This window comes from Calcarisporiella thermophila (assembly GCF_041956535.1).
Source record: "Calcarisporiella thermophila strain CBS 279.70 unplaced genomic scaffold VTP21scaffold_14, whole genome shotgun sequence".
In the NCBI taxonomy this organism is placed as follows: Eukaryota; Fungi; Calcarisporiellomycota; class Calcarisporiellomycetes; order Calcarisporiellales; family Calcarisporiellaceae; genus Calcarisporiella; species Calcarisporiella thermophila.
Genome location: NW_027192204.1, coordinates 272523 through 292906, shown reverse-complemented (window position 1 = coordinate 292906; position 20384 = coordinate 272523). Strand labels below are relative to the sequence as shown.

At 38.7% G+C, this 20384-nt stretch overlaps 7 protein-coding genes across 7 annotated transcripts; 5 read left to right on the top strand and 2 right to left on the bottom strand.

Moving 5' to 3' along the window:
- Window positions 1-113: 113 nt before the first annotated feature.
- On the top strand, window positions 114-1902 carry VTP21DRAFT_2390 (uncharacterized protein; the record flags this gene model as incomplete). Its single annotated transcript, XM_069392578.1, has 5 exons — window positions 114-871; window positions 939-1089; window positions 1162-1251; window positions 1312-1406; window positions 1470-1902. The coding sequence occupies 5 exons, from the start codon at window positions 114-116 to the stop codon at window positions 1900-1902; spliced, it is 1527 nt and encodes a 508-aa protein (XP_069250279.1).
- Window positions 1903-2485: 583 nt separating this feature from the next.
- VTP21DRAFT_2389 (uncharacterized protein) lies at window positions 2486-3021 on the top strand (the record flags this gene model as incomplete). Its single annotated transcript, XM_069392576.1, has 3 exons — window positions 2486-2488; window positions 2555-2642; window positions 2714-3021. 3 exons carry the CDS (start codon window positions 2486-2488, stop codon window positions 3019-3021), a joined length of 399 nt encoding a protein of 132 aa, XP_069250278.1.
- A 268-nt stretch (window positions 3022-3289) lies between these two features.
- Window positions 3290-5456, bottom strand: VTP21DRAFT_2388 (uncharacterized protein; the record flags this gene model as incomplete). Its single annotated transcript, XM_069392575.1, has 4 exons — window positions 3290-4868; window positions 4928-5014; window positions 5078-5223; window positions 5283-5456. 4 exons carry the CDS (start codon window positions 5454-5456, stop codon window positions 3290-3292), a joined length of 1986 nt encoding a protein of 661 aa, XP_069250277.1.
- Window positions 5457-6636: 1180 nt separating this feature from the next.
- VTP21DRAFT_2387 (uncharacterized protein) lies at window positions 6637-7833 on the top strand (the record flags this gene model as incomplete). The annotated part of the gene is made up of 1 exon (XM_069392574.1): window positions 6637-7833. The coding sequence occupies one exon, from the start codon at window positions 6637-6639 to the stop codon at window positions 7831-7833; it is 1197 nt and encodes a 398-aa protein (XP_069250276.1).
- A 942-nt stretch (window positions 7834-8775) lies between these two features.
- Window positions 8776-11666, top strand: VTP21DRAFT_2386 (uncharacterized protein; the record flags this gene model as incomplete). The annotated part of the gene is made up of 10 exons (XM_069392573.1): window positions 8776-8980; window positions 9038-9277; window positions 9346-9409; window positions 9466-9530; window positions 9591-9790; window positions 9851-9951; window positions 10019-10624; window positions 10695-10779; window positions 10860-11210; window positions 11280-11666. 10 exons carry the CDS (start codon window positions 8776-8778, stop codon window positions 11664-11666), a joined length of 2304 nt encoding a protein of 767 aa, XP_069250275.1.
- A 297-nt stretch (window positions 11667-11963) lies between these two features.
- Window positions 11964-15939, bottom strand: VTP21DRAFT_2385 (uncharacterized protein; the record flags this gene model as incomplete). Its single annotated transcript, XM_069392572.1, has 11 exons — window positions 11964-12852; window positions 12911-14159; window positions 14233-14311; window positions 14366-14818; window positions 14881-15006; window positions 15065-15147; window positions 15215-15277; window positions 15338-15451; window positions 15512-15614; window positions 15678-15858; window positions 15917-15939. 11 exons carry the CDS (start codon window positions 15937-15939, stop codon window positions 11964-11966), a joined length of 3363 nt encoding a protein of 1120 aa, XP_069250274.1.
- Window positions 15940-16157: 218 nt separating this feature from the next.
- Window positions 16158-19068, top strand: VTP21DRAFT_2384 (uncharacterized protein; the record flags this gene model as incomplete). The annotated part of the gene is made up of 9 exons (XM_069392571.1): window positions 16158-16233; window positions 16326-16648; window positions 16726-16870; window positions 16930-17038; window positions 17117-17183; window positions 17248-17352; window positions 17419-18444; window positions 18508-18592; window positions 18875-19068. 9 exons carry the CDS (start codon window positions 16158-16160, stop codon window positions 19066-19068), a joined length of 2130 nt encoding a protein of 709 aa, XP_069250273.1.
- Between the last annotated feature and the right edge of the window lie 1316 nt (window positions 19069-20384).

Here is a 20384-nt window from a genome sequence, read left to right as displayed (position 1 = left end):
GTTTCAGTCTTAAAGCTTTTTCCCAGACTTTGAAGCAATTATCCATTATATAACCCTTGTATTGTGGCGGTCATCTCAATAGCATTTTTAAAATTATTGAATAGATTATTCTTATGGAACGATTGGCGACCGATCAACAGAATACTATCACGGAACATCCAATTGGCGCCACAGATATTTTGGAGGAGAATAAGAATGCTAGACAAGTCTCTGAGATGTTGTCGGGGAATGATGCCTACCAAGCTGCGCTATCTGCAGGATATGATCCTAATGATCCTTCAACTTATCACATCGCCTATAACTATAGTATCTACCCACCACAATTTCACCATGTCTCTTATTACCCCACGGCTGCGGCAGCCCCTGGCGTTGCTTATAGTTCAATGAGCCCACCTCTGCCGCCGCAATCTCCTAACTTTATTCCACAGCCGGTTTATTATTCGCCTGGAAATCCCACATCATATTACCCACAGTCCGCACCTCATACCCCCCCCACAGGACCAGCTGTTCACTCTCCTTCTCTGCAGCCCTACTATCATCCCGGTGCCTACAACCCAAATGTCCCTGCTTCACCCTCTCTCGCTACTTTCGCGCATATTGCGTCTGCCCCTTCCTCACCCCCTCAGCAGGCTCGCTATCTCGCGCATCCAGGTTCCCCCCCACTTTCGCCCCCGTTGCATCACATAATATGGACAGTTCCGGGAAATAGACGTCATACTATCCAATTTCCTCATCAAGGAACACATGTTCACCAAAGGCCACAACAGTTACAGCCAATTATGACACAGTCACAGGCTCACATGACTAATATTTATATTCGGGGATTGCCACCTACCACCAGCGATGATTCTCTGCAAACAATGTGTGCAGTGTAAGTCTTGTTTTTGATGGTATTCAAATATTAATCTCACACCATTATTGGGTTCATAATTTGAAAGCTATGGAAATATCACATCTTCTAAAGCGATGATTGATCAACAAACTGGTGTATGTAAAGGATACGGATTTGTGATGTATGAGACAAAGGAAGAAGCAGATCGTGCAATAGAAGCGCTGTCACAAATGGGTTTCCAAGTGTCCTTTGCAAGAGTAATTATTTTATATATTTTATGTATATCCTCAAGTGTGGCTGGGGCCAATAACATTGGTTCTACTGAATAGGATTCATTCAGCATGCGGTTGAAGAGTCTCCAAGACCATTCCACTACTAATATTTATTTATCTAATTTGCCACTTGATATGGATGAATCTGTAGGTACCCTTATGTGCAACTCCGAGACGTAGATGACATATTTTTATTTTCTTAATTAGAAACTTGAGGAGCTGCTCCACCCGTACAAGACAACTTCAATCAAAATTATGCGCGACCCGGTGACAAATGTTAGTCGTGGAGTTGGCTTTGCAAGGTAAAGTGGCTACGTAATAACATTTTTATTCCGACCATTATCCTTACACTTATTTTTTGTTAGAATGGTCGATCGTCAGTCAGCGGATGCCATTATTCAAAAATACAGCGGGGTCACATTATCAGGTGCTTCAGCTCCACTTCAAGCACGCTTTGCTGACTCTGCAGCACAGAAGAAGCTAAAGGATCAAGTTGTTAAGCGTCGAATGTGGAAAGCAACGCAAGGATATGGGCGGGTTATCCCCGAACCGCTCACACCTGAAACAGTACTTGGGATCGGAACATCAGGTGGTGTTATTTCACCTGCAATTGGATATTATGAATATCCACCTTCAGTGCAAGTGCAAGGAGCTGCGCATTCCGCTACATCTATTGAAGAATATGAAGATTCGCTTGAGTTAGCAGAGACATCATCTAGAGAGGAGATAGACCTTTCTGCGCTTGCGCAACAAAAATTGGCGATTAGAGCCGATAACGGAGGGGATAAAAAGGCTTAACTCATAGTACCTCTCTACCTTTCTCACCCTTACTCCCATCTCTACCTCATGCTCCATCCTATTAGCACTAACCCTAAATGAACAAAATAATTTTCTTATTTTTATACATTGTGATTTTCACTACCTATTAATGAATTTTTTTCCTACTATTTTTATGCAATTTTTTTTTATATAATCTTTCATTTATTTCTCTCTTTCTAAAACTGAATACTGCTCACGTATTTTTGTCCTCTGTGCATTTTTTCTTAATATTATACACCCGCCCTTTATCTTTTATATTTCCCCCCAGTAATTTTTCTTCGTCTATTGCTATGCCCTTCTTTTATTTCCATCTCCTTACAATCTTTACAAATTTTTAAAAAAAGGTTAATCTTGACTTTATCTTTCAATACTTGGCATGTCAAAACCTGCATTTATGAGTATCGTCACATTGTTTGTAGCAGTCACAATAGGATTTTAAGATTCTCATATCCTCTTCCAATATTGTATTGATCGCAAAAAGTTACAATTTAGCAGTTTGCCTTCCATTTTATTTTGAATATTTAAAATAATAGAGAGAAAAAAAACTTATACAAGACTAATCATGGTTAGTCATTGCTATTGCTGAGTGCCATTTTGTATTAGAATAAAAAATTCACTGATATATAAATAGGCTGCTAGATTACTTGCACAGATTATCGTAATGGGTACTCAGGTAGTGGGCCGTGCATTTATCGAGGCATATAAACAAGCAGCAGCAAGTATATATCGTCTCCGTTCTTCTAATTTCGGATCGGCAATTTAGATTAATTCCTCTCTCTATTGATTATAGATGCGGCCCGAGGTGGTGCGGCCGGAGCTGCAGCTGGAAAAACTTCGGCGGATGCACTTACGCGAAAGACTGGCATGTCCTTCGAAGAGGCATGCCAGATCCTAAATGTAAACCGCAATTCCACACTAGAGGAGATTACAAAGAAATACGATCATCTCTTCAAAGTCAATGATTCATCATCAGGAGGATCATTCTATTTACAATCAAAGGTGGTCAGAGCAAAAGAGCGCTACGAAATGGAATTGAAAGAACTCCAAAAGAAAGAACAGCAGACCCAAGCAAATACTAATTCGGGGGGGTCATCGTAGCTCTAAAGCTTTTTTCTCAATGGGCTCAATCTTCACAAGTGGTCTCAACTTTTTTCGTTTATTGTCAAAATATTGTAGATTTCTTCCTCCAACTGCCACTACACATTCACCATTATACTCTTACTCTTTGGATGTTAACTGAGCCTTATTCTTAGATACACTTTTTATTTTATATATATATTACCAATAATTGTGGTAAAATAACTTTTTCGTTTATTTCAAAATTGTTGAATAAATATTATTATAGAGTCTGGTCTGAATTCTACCTCTATTCCATATACTGCACCACAACAAACACAAACCCTTCATCACTCAGATCGCGCTTTAATGATTTCTTTACGCGCTCCCGCTCCTGCTCTTCTTTTCCTTCGCCATTCACTTCCCAAAACGCGACCACTGCTCCGCCACTTCCAGTAAATTTAGCCGCGCACCCATATTTCTCAAAAATTTCGATCATTCGTAAATTGGCTTTCCCAAGTGCTTCATCGCCATATATCTTTCGTCTTAGCGCAAAATTTTCACGCATGAGTCTTGCAAGTGCTGACTTGTCTCCATTGTGCAATACCTCGAGTCCTTTTTCCGCAAATGACGCAAACTGGGTCATCGCTTCACGAACGTCCTTATCGCCACGCATCCATCGAGCCTTAACATTATTATGAATTTTTCCTGAGTCCGATGGGTCAGCTACATAAGCCATCCATAGCTCGGGTAATTCTGCAATATTAATCTTCTCATAGCGACCGTGTCCTATGCGCTCCAGCATCTCTTTATCGAAATCCATAAATACAGCTCCACCATAAGTTTGGATAACTCGATCCTGCAAGCCAGCCGCAATGCCTAGCTCATTTTGCTCTACGCTCAATATAAGAGATGGCTGGATTTCGATAGGGATACTTTTGCGTTCAACACCATAATAAGCCATTAGTGCTTTCCAAAAAGCAGTAATAATGGCTGAAGAACCAGCAAGCCCGACTTGTCTTGGGATATTTGTCTCAAATAACACTGAAAATCCCCTTTTATGAAGTGTGATTTCTTTCTGTAGGCAATATTCATAAAAAACCTTGCACGTTGCTTGTAATAAACGATCGCCAGTCTCATATCCATCTGCCTGAGAAATTATTGATAATGCCTCTAGAGATGGAAAATGATGGGGGTCCGAGAGCGGGTTAGGTACGATTTTGATCTGCTCATCCTCACGGGGTATGAGAGTTACTTCGGTCCAAAAGTTGGAAATGAGAACAGATATAGTTTTGCCATAGAATCCATCGGAAGGATTGCCGAGCAAACCAATTCTAGCATTCGAACGTGTAATTATTGGAGAGCTTGAATGATTGTCGTCACTAGCTGATTGTGGAGTTTGCAGAGCAGTTCGCCAGTGTATTTGATAATCATCCAATCCTATATCTGGGTGAGACCAAGTGGTCAATCGCTCATCCATTGTTGTATAGACCACAGTAGGTGATTCTTGTTGGAAGAATTTGACTATAGCCCGTTGATGTGGGATAGTTAATACTTCTTCACATCCCTCGTCCCCACGCTGATACTGTGACTCTATATAATCCGCAATTTTCTCCGAACTTGCCTGAGTAAGGACAAAAGCAATGGGCAGGTCTTCCGGGGTATCCTTGTAGGATTGTGATGCGTAGGGTATAATGTCTGCATTCTGTGTGGTATCCTTTGCATAACAAATGATACGATCTCTATCCTCGACAACTGCCTCACTTAGCCAATAATGCTCAATATTAGGATCGAGAAGGATGTCGGCTATAACAATAAATACGGGACCTCTGATATTTTTAACTCGTTTCACCAGAAGGATGTCCTCTAGGTGGGTAGCTGATTGCGAACTGGTAATACAAGAAAATCAATGAGCAATGAATATTTTTTGAATTATAATAACACCTACGGGTCACCAATTAATGTAGCACCGTTATTGATCACATTCCTTCGGTTGATTCCATTCGACATTGCCCATCTCTGGTAGTGCTGGAATCTACAATTCATCTCAGAACATTACGAGTCGGAAAGCTTCTTTTTTGTATACAATCATATTTACGTGTGAGCATTTGCTACTACATAAATTTCATTTCCAAATAACTTTTTGGCAGTAGAAGCGAACCAGGACAGTGCTGGCCGTCCGGAAATAGGAAGGAGAGATTTCGGCACTCCTCGAAGGTTGAGCAAATCTTTGCTGTATTTACTCTGAATGGACATTATATTCAGCATAGACATCTCATAAAGAAATAAAGTCCAAAACTTGCTTTAATTTCTGTTTCAATACGCGGAATGTCGCCATTTGCTAGGATGATACAGGTATGGCACGGCATTTTTGGCACTCTTTGAAGAGGATGATGTTGATACCTGGACCAACAGGTATCAGAACGCACAAGATACCTAAACGGAATCGTACAAGATTCGGCCCTTTCTCTAGCCATTTGATTGGCCTAAAAATGGAAAAGGAATGGAATTGTGCTAAGAAAAGGAAATCTCATGGACTATGGTTCAATCAAGCAGTGCTTGAGCAGCACATATGGTGCACTTTATTCCTGGCACAGTGCAATTGGAGATTGCTTAGATGCTTTTTTAAGGAGAGCCATAGCTTTGTTTTATTAAGCAAGTCGTGGTAACGGGACAAATAACATATTTAATGCTATACTTACAAAGCAGTTTCATCTGCCCTGTCTTACTCCAAATACCTTTAATTTTTTTTCCCTTTTTGCGCACAACTCCTATTTTCCTTTTTCTACCTTCCTCCCTTCCTTCCTTTCTCCCTCTTTAAGGTAAGCAAGGAGCACTGCCTGGGGGATTCTGACGTGGAAGCCAGCTTACCTTTTTTAACAGGGTAGGATACTTTTCAGTAAAGATCCTTGGTTAAATTAATAAAATTCTGACTACCAAGCTTCGTGACGCTGAACTATATCAAGCTGAAATCTTTTCAACCGATAGCAAACACAGGGCTAAATTAGTACATATCCTATTCCCGAGCTTCGATCGCTCGACTTATACAAAATTAGAATTTCACAATTTGGATATTTCAGTTCATGAACAGAGTCAGAGTTTAATTAATGGATATTACATCGTTGTTCTCGAAAGACTGAAGGTGAGTCAATGGAAAAAACCGAGGCTGTGAATTAGTCTGCTAAAAATGAGAGTATATTGCGTAAAGGCAGCAACCTCCTGCAAGACTTCGCTATACGAATAAGGATGGGTAATTTGCTTTGTAATAGTCTTTTTGAAGCGGCTAGGTTTGAGATTCATATCATCAAGAATTGATTTGTTCCTTGTTAATTTCACACGGGCCACGTCTCAAATTCAAGTATGATTTGGTGCTCTTGGATGAAATTAAAGAGTTATATAAGATATCTCCCTTGAATTTTGGGCTCCACTTTGAAAATTTGCAAATGATTAATTTTATCAATGCGTTAATTATTTTTATATCAATGAGTTCATTATATGAGCAGATCTTGATCAGCGTTTAGATGCATCTCGCTGATATCTTGTGCACACCTGAAAGTGTTATATATACGATATTAATTTATTGATACGCTTTTTTTATTTATCAATTTATCTGTTGGAGATATGTTGTCTACGTATTCAGAGCCTCAGTCATGCACAATGGCAGCAAACTCAGCAGAATTACAGAGGATTAAGCCGCTCACTGTCAACGCACATGTCGCTGCCTACAAAAAATATGCTGAGACTATCTACTATTGTATTGAGGTTATTCCGTACATACCAGCCGACAATGCGTACACAATCTATCGAACCTACGAAGAGTTCGCTGAATTATCATTTAAGTTGACAGCCGAAATTCACAAAAAGTACAATAATGACATAGTTGAATGGGTTAATCAGGAACTTAGGGGGACGGCCCCAAGCTTGGTTAAGAATAGAACCACTCCCCTCCGTGCTCGCTTGGCCCCCTTCCTCCTAGCAAAGCAGCATGCCACTCGTTGTGAAGAATTAGATCGTTTCGTAAAACAACTCTTTCGGCTCGGGCCATTCATTTATCTATCAGATTGTGTCAATAGTTTCTTTCAAAAGCGTGCAACTGACGAAGAAATCCAGATCCAACCAAATGCTGTTACTAACTCAAGCAGTCGATTCCGCTTACTGCGCTCTCCCTCGACTCTAGAAGCGACTGCCAAAACATCAAGTGCATCTCCAAACCTGCCCAAACGTACACAGAGTTTGCTTATACCCTCACATACTCGTAGCAATAGTCAATCGAAACTGGGTGAACTATTTTATTCATCCCGTATGCGCTCTATAGTGAGCTCAGCAAAGTCCTCCACGATCAGTCCTCCTCTCTCACAACCTAACTCTCCGTCTCCTTACAAGTTTGATTTCAGACAGTTAAAGTACGCCCGTTCTTCAAGCCAAAATCCTATGCAAAATGACTTCCTCACACCTCCCCCATCGCCCTCTTGTGCTTCTGTTTCTGATATCGGACTTGGCATATTCTCTACACTTGAGTCGCATCAATCACCCAACAAGTATCCTTCCCCTCGTGCACCCCCAGCCGACTCTACAATAATGCCGCTTGAGCCATCCGTACTCTTGCGTGTTGTCCTGGATCCTGACTCAATTGTTCAACTTCGGGTATTGCGAACAACTAGCCTCTCTCAGTTAAATATGGCGATCAGGCATCGTTTTGCATCTCAGGGACGGGAACTTCCTTCAATATTTAGATTAATATGGTATTTCCCTGGTGAGGAAGGAAAGAAAAAAGTTGGTGTGGAATTAAAGGAGAGATACATGAGCCGATTGATGCGGCGCTGGGATGGAAAGATAACCTTAGTTGTGGTGTAATATTTCTGTACATTAAATTCTTAGATCCAACTTATTATTTTAATTAATGAAATATATATAAATTGCTAGTATTACTCAACAACAAAAAAGCAGTTATATTAGACATAAAAGAATGATTTAGCGTAGGTATTGAGAACAACATTCTTGAGAGCTGGATGATTTCTCGTCCTATTTCATAATTAATTATTTTGCAAATATATTCTCTGTATTTACACTTATATGAGGCCATTAGTTCTCGCTTAATGTTTAATACAATAAATCCAAGTAGAACTAAGCTTCACTCTAGTTCTATCAAATACTGTAATGCAATTGCTTAAAAATCGGAAGTAATTTTGGCCTTGGACAAAATTTAATATAACCCCTATCCTAAGTAATGTGGAGATACGATCTCTACAATAAAGGATGTGGCGCGTTCGATTTAAAATTCTCTAACTTGGTCGAAAAATATTGAAATTGCAATCAGTTTCTCCAGCATCCTGCTGATACATGAATATCTTCTCTGCGCATTATTTCTTGTTCACTTGTAGCCATCACTACCCTTGCTGGTACTCTTTATAAGCTTAATTTTATGTTTTTAGTGTTTTCTCGCAATAGCATTTGAACATTTGATTTCTTCACTAAACCCAGACTCTTGTTTTAGCAACTTCAAGCATAAAACTAGACGGTCGACCGAAGTTGATGGACTTACGTGCCTATTATAAGTGAGATAGATTGAGGCAAAATAAAGTCGGATCTAGCTGCTTAATTCGGGCTTCACGAATCTTAACCGTATATTTCAACACCATCCTCCAGAGAATAATGTGCATAACGTGTTCATTCGACTTATCTACATTTTAGCCAGCGATGATAGATGTTACTAGCGAAAGATATTATATTACTTTATCTTCTTTAGAAGCAGTAAAAGCCGTTAATAACTGGCCCACAATCAACAGTTTGCTTGCTATGGGATCACCATTTAAGGCTGCAAAACGAATAAATTCAAATGATTTCGATGGAATTCACGGTGAATATTGCCTATATAAAGAAATTCAGCAACACTGCATTATTGGAGGTCTACCGCTTGTTATAAGTAACTGGAATAAGCGAGCTGAGTGGAAAGATAGACTTTTTTCGCTAGAGTTTTTGAAGGAGAGTTTTAGAGGCTTTGGTATGTTCCATCTCATCTATATTTGAAGATTAGTAATAATTTCTGTTTATTATATAGTTGAAATACGTGATATCAATACATGTAGAGATGAGATAATGTCTATGCAAGAATTCATAAGTTATATCGAAGCCATTAGTAGAGACTTATCGGATGAGAAGGAGGTCAGTGGAACAGAAGAGATGCATTTACAACGTAAACTCTACGGGAAGGATATTGCATGTCCTGGGTTGTGGTCTGAAGCATTATCTTCCATTCTGCCTCATCATCTTTTGCCCTCTAATAAGGCGGATCTCTTCTGTAACTCTATAAAGTATACATTTCTTAACATTGTATGATTATAATATCTTCTATTATATTTACTATAGCATTGGTTCCACCTGAGTTGCGTACACCTAACCTCATGATCTATATTGGAGCTGAAGGTTCAAGGTATAGTTGATTTTGATTCCTGATTTGGGTGAGAGCTAATTTTTCGGATTACAAAGCACTCCTGGTCACAAAGACATGTGTAGTGCTCTGGGACATAATCTTATGGTTCATACTGATGACGGTAATCATAAAAGCGCAATCTATAGTATAACTATCTTTGATGCTTTATATCGTTAACTAGGTGCATATTCAATTTGGTTTTTGGCCAAAAGTGCTGATAGAGAGCGGGTTGCTGAACTCTGGCAATCTCTCAACAGAGATATTGATGCGGAGGATTACCTTGCTGGAGTTGATGAACTTTATAAGGCTAATTTCGATATTTTTCTGATCGAGCAAAGGCTCGGTGATCTGGTGATTGTTCCGCCTAATTCTGCTCACCAGGTGTGATCTACACTTTGATCTTTTTTTCTTTCATTGTACCTGGACTTATACGTTTTTCAGGTTATTAATAGAGGAGGATGTACCATTAAGATATCGTGGAATCGTATAGTCCCTGAAACGCTGCAGTATGCTATTAATGAAACTCTACCTATTTATCGGAGGTATTGTCCAATATGACACACTTTAAAATATTACTTGGTATATATAAATATTGTTGCATTTCTTCAGAATTGGCCGCTCTGAGCAATATCGTATCAAGACAATCATTTATTTTACTCTAACCCACTGGGTCAGACAACTGAACTGTCCATCCTTGCTCACTGAACTAGATATTATTGAGTTTTCAAGTCAATTTCTATCAATATTTCGACTTTATGAAGGCCTGGTCAAGGACGAATGGCTCGAAGAGGACGTTTATGCGAATTTGCGGCACACGATCGAATTTTGTAGTGATCAACATACGAGATCTTGCGATTTTTGTAAATGTGACTTGTGGAATCGCTTTTTCTATTGTCCGCTCTGTATACCTGAATCTTTTGGAAGAAATAATGATGGCACATCAGCAAGTCTTTACCACGAAAACGATAATCCAATTAGCACATCCATTAGTATTGGATCCCCTGTTAATGATGCTGGCTATGATCTCTGTCTTGAGTGCTATTTGACTGGAAGAAGCTGTCATCACCCACTTTCAATGATTTTGTGTGAACAAGTCCATATGCGAGATCTTCTTAAACTTCGTCGTGACGCTATTGATTACTATAATGGATGTGAATTTATCACACAACGGTTAGGTGATGCATTTACACCACTAGTAGATACCTGGTTCAAAGGGTAATTATATATGCCAGAGTTAATACCTATTATTTTAAAATAAGTTTTATTCGTCTATTTTACATTATAGTCCCCCATTGGATAAAGAGAAGCGAAGTATAGCTTCCGCTGCTTATTTGCTTATGTTGAATCGAAATAATCTCGGATGTATTCCTGTGAGTTATATCACTGTATTCCTCTAGTCAAATGCGTCGTAGCGAGACGTCTAATCTAATTCTGATTTCACTTCGATTAGAAAAGCCTTTGTTGCCACCATTGTAATGTTGTATTTAAAAGCCCCTTACAGTGCTGGAAACTGCTTCCCTGCAAGTATTCAAATTGCAATAGTTCATTCTGTTTCAGTTGTTTATTTCGCTTTCATGGCGAAAAAATGTATGATTTAATGCTGTTGCGTGAATGGACTTGTAAATGCTGTAAGGAGAAATGCGTGTGTCGCGCATGTGGCAAGCGAAAACGAAAGTATGCTGATTGTCATTATGATGAGATGGATAATGCTCTCTCGTCACCACGAAAAAAAATGTTAGTATTGGAAGATTTACATCCTTGTAGCCTATTGGCATTAGAAGATGTGGGTGACTATCAAAAGGTTCGATTCACACTCGGTTGAATTAGATATTTTATATTCATTTGAAGACAACTTTTTTGATTTTTCTAGGGGTTTGATTGGAATGTACTTGGTGAGGATAGAAGAATGGGGATCTTACACCTGTTTAGGAAGGGAAAAAATGACGAAGCTGAAGGATCACATTGCGCTTCTGCTTCCTCTTCAGCGGGAACCGCAATGGCAGATTCACCAATTGTATACATAGAAGGGGATAAGTTGCTGCAACATTATGATTCCTTCGTTAGTTCGCGCCGATATGATATGGCAGCATTAATGCTCTTTGAGAACGCTAAACTTCGTTCGCGACTTCTTGAACGAATCCGAAATTTACATGTACAAGGAAGTATATTAGCTTCACAATACGAGCTTGAACTTATGTGCAGAGTTCGAGCTGCCCTTCCTAGTGAATATCTTGTACAGAAGCAACTTCACACTTAAATTTAGTCGTATCCTTCAAATCTTTCTAAATTGATTGTTTTAGTTTGGGTTACTACTGCATAATTTTGGCATTCTTGAGCTTTTTGTTTCCTGCTTAGCTTAGATTCTCTTTTTCACAGTTTGGGGTAATAATTAACGTTTCAATAGAAAAAAATTTTTTTATATAGTTTACTTCATGTATAGTGTTTTAAGCATATGGCTATAAACAGTAAATACAAAACTATGAATTTTTACTAATTGGCGACATCTATCACATTGCAATACAAATATGTCTGAATTCTACCGAGATCATTCAAATCAACGGTAGCGAGGACGAGGAGCATTTCCTTGGCCGCCATGCCTGGATTGTGGAGGACCGCTATGATGTTGCGAGGGAGGAGGGCGACCCCCAAAAGTACGCGGGGGATGACCTCTTTGAGGAGGAGACGAGGATGGAGAATATCCATATCTACCACTTCCACTACTCCCTTGCGCTGGGTAACCGTAAGGAGAGTACCCCGAGTATCCATGGTAGGGATCATGTGGAGGACCACTGGTAGATCCAGCGTAAGATTGTCTTTGAGGTTTGTCGTATGAGCTCCTGCCGCTTCCCCGTAGAGGCCCCGATGATGAAAGCTGATTAGATCGGCCATGATTGGTAGATTCTCCATAAGCCGGGCGATAAGAACCATAACCGACAGATGAGCGTGCACTGTAGTTAGGGGTATGTCGGCGTTCTTCATAATTTTGGCGATGGCTGTAGCCTTGCTCGTATCCACCATAGCTACCAGGACCATCACGGCGAAAATGTCCACTGTAGTTTTGTCGTGTATCAAATTCTGAATAATTTCTACGATCGCTGTAGTCAGTATAGTTTCTACGGCTATCATAATCGGAGCGGCTTCTACGATTGTCATAGGTCGAATAATTATCACGATCAGCACCATATGGACTATTAGGAGATCTATCATACTGTCCCCTTGGAAGAGATGGGTAGCTATTATCTCTTGATTCCGTATCCCGCTGCGAGCGTAATTCTTGAGGTCTGTATCCTCCGTGGCCTCTCCCACGCCCTCGTCGATTATTTCGCCCAGTACGTACCAGATAAACATCTTCCGGCGTTAGTACCCTTGGTTTCAATTTGACGCCTTTCAATAGAGAAGTCACAAATTTTGAAGAATCAACTTCGGGCAGTTCATAGATGACACTAGATAAAATTGAAAAAATTAAGCATCCTTATACAAATAATTAAAAGGAGTTATTACCTTAAGGACTTATCGTTGACGATATCTGGCAAATTATTGTTTGGGAGTGGAGATGGTAGAGTGCTGCGGGGGATACAATTTGGATCACGAGAAGCATATCCGGACATGTGATTGCTGTGATGAGGATTTAGCTTGACTTTTTGGTCATCATTACGGCGAGTGTAGAGCAGTGAGAGCGAGTCATAGAGCTTATTGTTTTCACTGAATATCAGGATCTCTTTTCCTAGCGTATTTCGCATTATCTCTTCATCGGTAAGTTTAGGATATTGTTGCTCCAGAGCTTTCAAAAAACGATGTTCCTCAATAAATGGCAATATGACTACAGCTTGCCAATCGAATTTCTTCCCATTTAAATCAAGTTTAAAATCTTCAGGATAAAAATCGATTATCTCAGATTCCGGATCGCACATGAGGGAATGGAATGCTGGTGGTAAGTGGTCTCGACTTGCAGCAGGAAGCACACCCATAAGTTGTTCCAGAGGGCGGAAAGGTTCACCCAACTCGAAGTTGATTTCGATATTGCCAATATCGACAAAATCAGATGCAAATGGCGCATAATGGTAAGCGTAATACCATTTCCAAGACGGACAGCCCTGATAATAATATTTAAGTACCCAGCATAGACCCTCAACGTAGCTATGTACAATTTTACGTCGAAATTCATAATCATTTAGTTCGACACCGAATTTATCGCGATAATAGCGTTCTTTGAATCCTGGTTCCCATAGGCGAACATTGTCCACTTGATCCTGAACACGTTCGGGATTCTTAGGGAGAGGCTTAATAGGCGTGCTATTCACAATTCCAAATGCTTCCTCCTCAACTTCCTCAACCTCAACCTCCTCATCTTTAGTGTCCTCTTCTATATCTTCCTCTTCGCTGGGTTTTTCAAGGTCATGCTCGACCGATTTCCGTTTTACACCGGCAACGATATTTGTGTTCTCTTCTTTCGTATCTGTAGTAAGAGTTTCATTAATACTGGTCTCGGTTGAGGTAGCTAGTTCAGCCTTAAGTAGTTGAGCGGCATTCATATTCGCCATTCGAAGTGCTGCTCGATTTGTAACAACATCGTGGTTAGAGAGCGCTCCGATATGTCCAGTACCTTTCACTGGAGCTGCTGAAGCTTCAGAAAAGTTGGTAACTCTGTAGGTCTGTGAGATATCTGCAGTTGCCTCAAGTGTGACATAGTTATTATTAGCTTCTTCACGCAGCTTGCGACGTTTATTCGCCCGTTCAATCCTTTCTTCACCTATAGTAATAGGATATGAAAATTTAGTAAGGTGTGTATAGGATATTTGTATCTTGAACTATATATAACATACGCTCTTTTCGATTTATAAAAATCTCATCTTCCATGGACCCAAGCTCCTGCACAATGTACTGTACCTTTTTGAGATCAATCTACTAGATATATTAGCAAAAAAGTTTATGATAGTTGTATTAGAGTTTACTTACATTTCCATTATTTGTCATGTACCCCCCCATTAATGGAAGCGATTTTTTCCATAAGGTAATAAGGGTGTCAATTGCGCCTTCACGAATTTCAAGAGATGGTAAATGAGGGAGGAAGTCATTGCCCACAAAAAAGCAAAGAAAAACCCAGTCATCAATCGCCCGCTCCAAATCGAATGGAAAAGGTTGATGCTCGGTACTTAATTCGATTTCGAGATACTCTCGCAGAATGCCAACATCAAGGAAAATAAATGGCTTTTGTACATCGCCTTCCCCTTTTTCATCGTATTCGCCATTTTTTTCTTTTGCTGCTCCAGTACAATTTTCTGCATAATGCCCCTTTTGTCCACAAATCCTACAATGCACAACTTTGCCCTCCTTAAAAAAGACGTCTTCACGTAAAACTTTGAAATGCGGCTCATGTGTAGCAAGAGCTAACATAATTAGATCTGCATCCTAGAGGCAAGTGTGATATGAGTTATCAAGAATCAGCAAAGTAACTAAAAAGATGTAAGTACCAATCCATATATGACATGGCTTGTATTTGGGTCATGCTCAGGACAAGTGCGCTGGGCCCGAATGTAGTTCATAATCTTATGCTCTCCTTCTCCAGGTACATTTGCGTCAGACAAAATAACTTTTAACTGTAGAATGATACATTATTTTTGAAGAACTAGAAAAAAGGAAGAATAAGCAGTTTACATTTTTCCATCCGGGGTCCGTATTTAATTTATAAGCGACATGGTAGCGAAGGGAAGTAGCGAGGTGTGCCATAAATGGTGTTCCTGTTTTTTTATATTAAAAATTTATAGTATCAGGTGAGAACTTTAGGATATTCGTGAAATAGATTACCTGGAGTGATGCAATTACTATCAAATTCTTTCTTTTCTTTTTTCGCGATAAAATGACCGCTTTCTATATAGTAGAGTAGATTAACAATAGAAAAGCAATTTGTAAGATAAAAGAGATTCATACCTTCAATTTGCTTTCGAATTTTTTCATCTTCTTCCATCTGGATTTTGGCTACCTGTGCAGCACGAAATCGTCTTGATCGTTGTTGATTCATTTTTGCTCGTGGAGCAACCCCATCTAATAAGTTATTGTGCATAATTAGGCCAACCTTTATTAAAGTAAATTGAATGCTGCTACCAATTGCCAAATATAAGACTTTTCGCGGACGAATCATGTTTACAATTCTATCCATGTATTTGAAGATCTCGACCATCATATCATCTTCAGTTTCCGGGGCAGGCTAATATAATTAATAAGCATAAGAATTAAATCTTCAAAATAACTTTCAATTAATTATACTAACCTTTCCTTCAGGATGACAACATGGATGAATAATTCCATTCATATCGAGATAGAGATTATCGAACTCCATCCCATTTGGATTTGGCTTCGATATATCAATGGGTATTTCTACATCATCGACCTTCTTTGGAGCCTCTTCAACAACTGGGATTACGATTTTCTCATATTTATCAGAGAGCCATCTACAAATACAATCATGTTAAAAAAATAATTGGAAAACTTGCACATAACACCGATTACCTGAAGAGGGCAGGAACTCCCATTATTTGATCAGATCCAAAAGGAAAATAAGAAAAATAATTGATTGTGAAAAAATAAACATTTGATCCGAAAAGCTTTTTTAGACTGACTGGATTCTTCCAAATTTGGTTTCTCTATTCGTGTTGCCTCTTGTCTATTACATATCCCTTTTATTTGTTGCACTTTTACATGCGAATAGATTAATAAAAACTTCCTAAACTTTGCCGTATTATTTTTATTAATGATCGATGTTATGATGGAATCACCTTCAACCTCTATAGGTGAAACAAGTAATATCGATGGCAACATCTCGTCGCGTAAGTTGAACAAATGCATTTTAATATTACGATCCTTTTTCTATACTTTTTCTGCCGACACCAAAATTATTTACCTTAACTCATTCATACAGAATCTTCTACGATAAAGCGAAGTGCTAGTCCTCGCATAGTTAATGAAAGTAGTGGCATTACAGATCAATCAATCCCATCTCCATCCATTTCAACATCTGATCATTTATCTTCGACACTGAAAACCCCTGCTTCCTCGGTGACGTTAATATTATTATCTCTCAATGGGTCTTTTGCGACAAAAACCCTGGAGCTACAAGAAAACTCTCGCTTAAAAATTGGCCGCTCGACTTCATCAAGAACAGCACCCTCCACTACAAATGGTTATTTTGAGAATAGAGTATTATCGCGCAACCATGCAGAAATATGGTATGATGGTACTCAGGTATTTATATCCTTTTTTCTTTGATAGGTTAACATGTTATTAAGAGTTTATTACTTTATTTATTATTTCGGGTAAAGACTTATCTCAAAGACATCAAATCTAGCAACGGTACATTTGTTAATGGCGAGCGCTTGAGCGCTGAAGGCACAGAAAGTAGGCCGGTAGTGCTGCATGACCGAGATCTGATCGATTTCGGTATTGATATTCTGAACGATGATGAAGGTAATTGCGAGATTTATATATATTTAATCCAATGATTTATTTTTATGCCCTTTTGTTAGTTGTATTATATCAGAAAGTCTCTGCTCAAGCCATTATATTTAATGGCCCACTTAGTCAAATGGATGATGCAACATTTAAAGATTTAACTGCTTCGGCGGCAAACAGAAAGTATACATCTATTTTAATTCAATAGTTCAACAAAATATTTATTAATCGTTTTTTATTTTTCATCCACTTTTTATAAAGCAACGGCGATCACTCTGATATATCTTCCAGAGGCTTTAGTGCAGATGTTATACTGACTCGTCTGCAGGTATTGACGAACAAAAGTATTTCAAGATAAACCTTAATAATTTTGGTCCAAATTTACAATTTAGACTGAACTTTTAAACTCGCAAGAATTTTCAACTCAACTCAAACAAATAAACCATGTTCTAGCAGACCTTCAGCAAGCAATCCAGAGCGGTAGCATCGGAATACATGTAATGAGTATTGTTTTATTTTATCTGCAACCAAACGTGGGTTTAATTTTTTTTTTAAATTGACAGCACCAAGATAGCGATAAAGTCCCTGAGCTTGTCCGTCAAATTAATGATTTGCGCTCCCAGTTAGAAATATTGAAGCAAAAATGCCAACTTCAAGAAGTTATGCTCCAAAATGCTCAGACTATTGAAGACGAGCTTCAGGTCACACGACGGAATTTTTCGAGCCTTGAAAAGGAGCTCCAACTTGCTAAGAGAGAATTAGTGGCAAGGACAAAATCTCATGAAGAGTCAATTGTCAAATTGGTCAAAGAGAATGCTCAACTGAAAACTCAAATTACTGATAATGCAAATCTCTTGGAGGCAAAGGGAGTAACAGAGCAAGAGAATGAGCGTCTAAAACAAGAACTAGCACAGTCACGATTGTCACTTCGTAATTCGCTTGCAGAAACCGAACAATTCATGAAAATCGCAGAGGAAGCAAAAGATCGAGTACGGGTCTTAGAGAACGAACTGAAAAAAGGTTATCGGGAACTGGAATATCAAATGGAAGAGCGAGTGAAAGAGCGAGTTAAAGCAGTACTTGCAGGGGATGGAAGATTGAGTAGTGGGCGTGGAAAGCGTTGGTCTTTCCTCTCGGAATCTCCTTCTCCTCTAAGCGGAAACCGCCAAATTACTTCATCTAAAGAGGCCGAGTGGTTATGCTACCCTGAAAGTAGTGATGACGATAGTTCACGACCTCCAACTGCCCTTCGTATATCAGGCGTCATTGCAAACAATACCGTATCAAATGCAGGCAAAGTTGCTTGTCCTAACCCTGAACAGGAGAAATCTACTATATATCCACTGGAGCCAACTAAATCAGTAAACGCCGATTCTAATAACACAGCAAAGAATACTCAGAATAAGTACTCTACAATACCTGCACCTGGCGTCAATGACATCTCTACTATTGAATCGACTATTGATTCAGCGACCGAATTGGGGAACGACCTTTCTGGTCCAGCTAGTAAATTCGTTGAGATCGGCACGTCAAAAAGAATAAGTAATTCGACAATAAAAAGCTCAGATGATAATCGTAAATTTGTGCAGGTTTAAAATTATATCTATTACTTAACAAATTTCATTGTATTCTAACGAAGCACACTTCTATAGCCTTTTTCTTTGCTTTCTTTTGGGGTGCTCGTTGGTGCAATTGGTACTTATGCACTTTTGAAGCGACTCGGCATCTCGCCAAATGGTAAGTAAAATTTTGCTTCCACCAGATTGTAGTATACTCAATTATATTGAGACTAAGCCTATACTACTTATAATTTTTATTGCTTTCTTTCTTTTTCTCTTTAATCTATTTTTTTTTTTTATTATTTTTCTGGGCTATTAAGCTGGAAGATAGCTGTTATATCTATATCTATATCTATATCTATATATCTATATATCCATATTTATGCACATGGTAAAAGAAGCTATATTTTTTGGTTCTATTAAGCTGAATGTATTTTCTTTATTCTTTTTTCTTGATTAGGTGCGGAGAGTATATCACAACATTCATCAGGATTTGACCTTACACAGCGGACTAAATTAGAGCACTTTGATCCCAGTACGCTGAATGTCGACCGAATGTTTATCCACATACTCGACCGCTATGTTTTAACTTACACCGAACGTTTTATCGAGCTACTCATGTGGATTAAGATTCTGATTGAGGCAACTCTTTGACAATCTATCAGAATACCTTCCAGCTCTGTGGAGATATTGGTCTTACTGTCTGAATTGTCTTGAGGACAAAACCAGATCCTTTTTACGTATGGGCGCAATATTTATGAAAAAGAATCGTTTTGTTATTATTTTCTATTTCAAAATAATGCTATTTGTTGATTTGAACATTGAATATTTTGGTTTACACAGTACAAATAATATTAAGATCAGCTACTTGTGATTATTATCAAAATATAATAAAAACGCCATCCACTTAAGTATGTGGAATAGGTGTGCTGCAAGCATTTTGTGCAATCTGTATAGGATTAAAATGAAAGTAAACCATGAATATCTGGAATACACCTGCCGTTATAGGACGTCTTAACTGAAGAAATATATGGATAATATCCAATGAATAGCGAAGAATTCGAAAAATTCGAAATTTGATTTTTTGCCACCCTCTCAGCACTTTTTCATCTGACAAATCTGAGAACCTCATTATATGCGTCCAGAATAGGTATTAATATTAGCAGAATTCGGTTGCAACAACACTCTGAGTAAACATCGAGCGTAACCCCATTATGGTATATTAACGAGTCCAATTTACAATCGACGAAATAATCTTGTAATTGAAAACGCACATTCCATCATTAACAGTCGTAGCTTGGCAAGATCAGTAATAATAAAGTCGTATTTTTGCGCTTTTCCATAACAAATATTTAAAAATGGCATAAAGTCTATTCCAGATTCACCGTCACATTTTCTAATTTACAACGATCCTTGAAGCGGTACAAAGTCTGGCTACAGAATCCTCGCTAAAATATCTCAAGTCTTTTAGTCTTGACTGGTTTTCTTACGATCCATATGTTAAGAGTTTAAATGTTTGGTTAAAAAATATCAATATAACACTCTCTACTCTCGTTTTTATTGACATAAAAAAGCATTTTTTTTTTCTCTAAATATTGTTAGCCCCTAGATCTTAGATCAAATCCGCTCCCACTTTTGATCTTGATCAAATGTCAACAGATTTTAAAACCATCTCAGCTAATAACAACACTTCAGCCATCATTAGTACGCCTCCAGTCATTCCGGAGTTCGTTACACCACCTATCCCAGGTGAATCGCACCCCTATTATGGCAATGAACATCTCAATCAAGTTCGTCCTTCACCACTAATCTCTTTTAGCTGACTCTCACCCTTTTTTTCTCTACGTGGCTCACAGGAAGAAGGCTCATTACAACGACATGATAATGATTTATATGATGCTTGTGTAGAAGGAGATGCAGTTCGTGTGCGTGAGCTCATAATACAAGGTGTTAACTTTAATGATACTCAG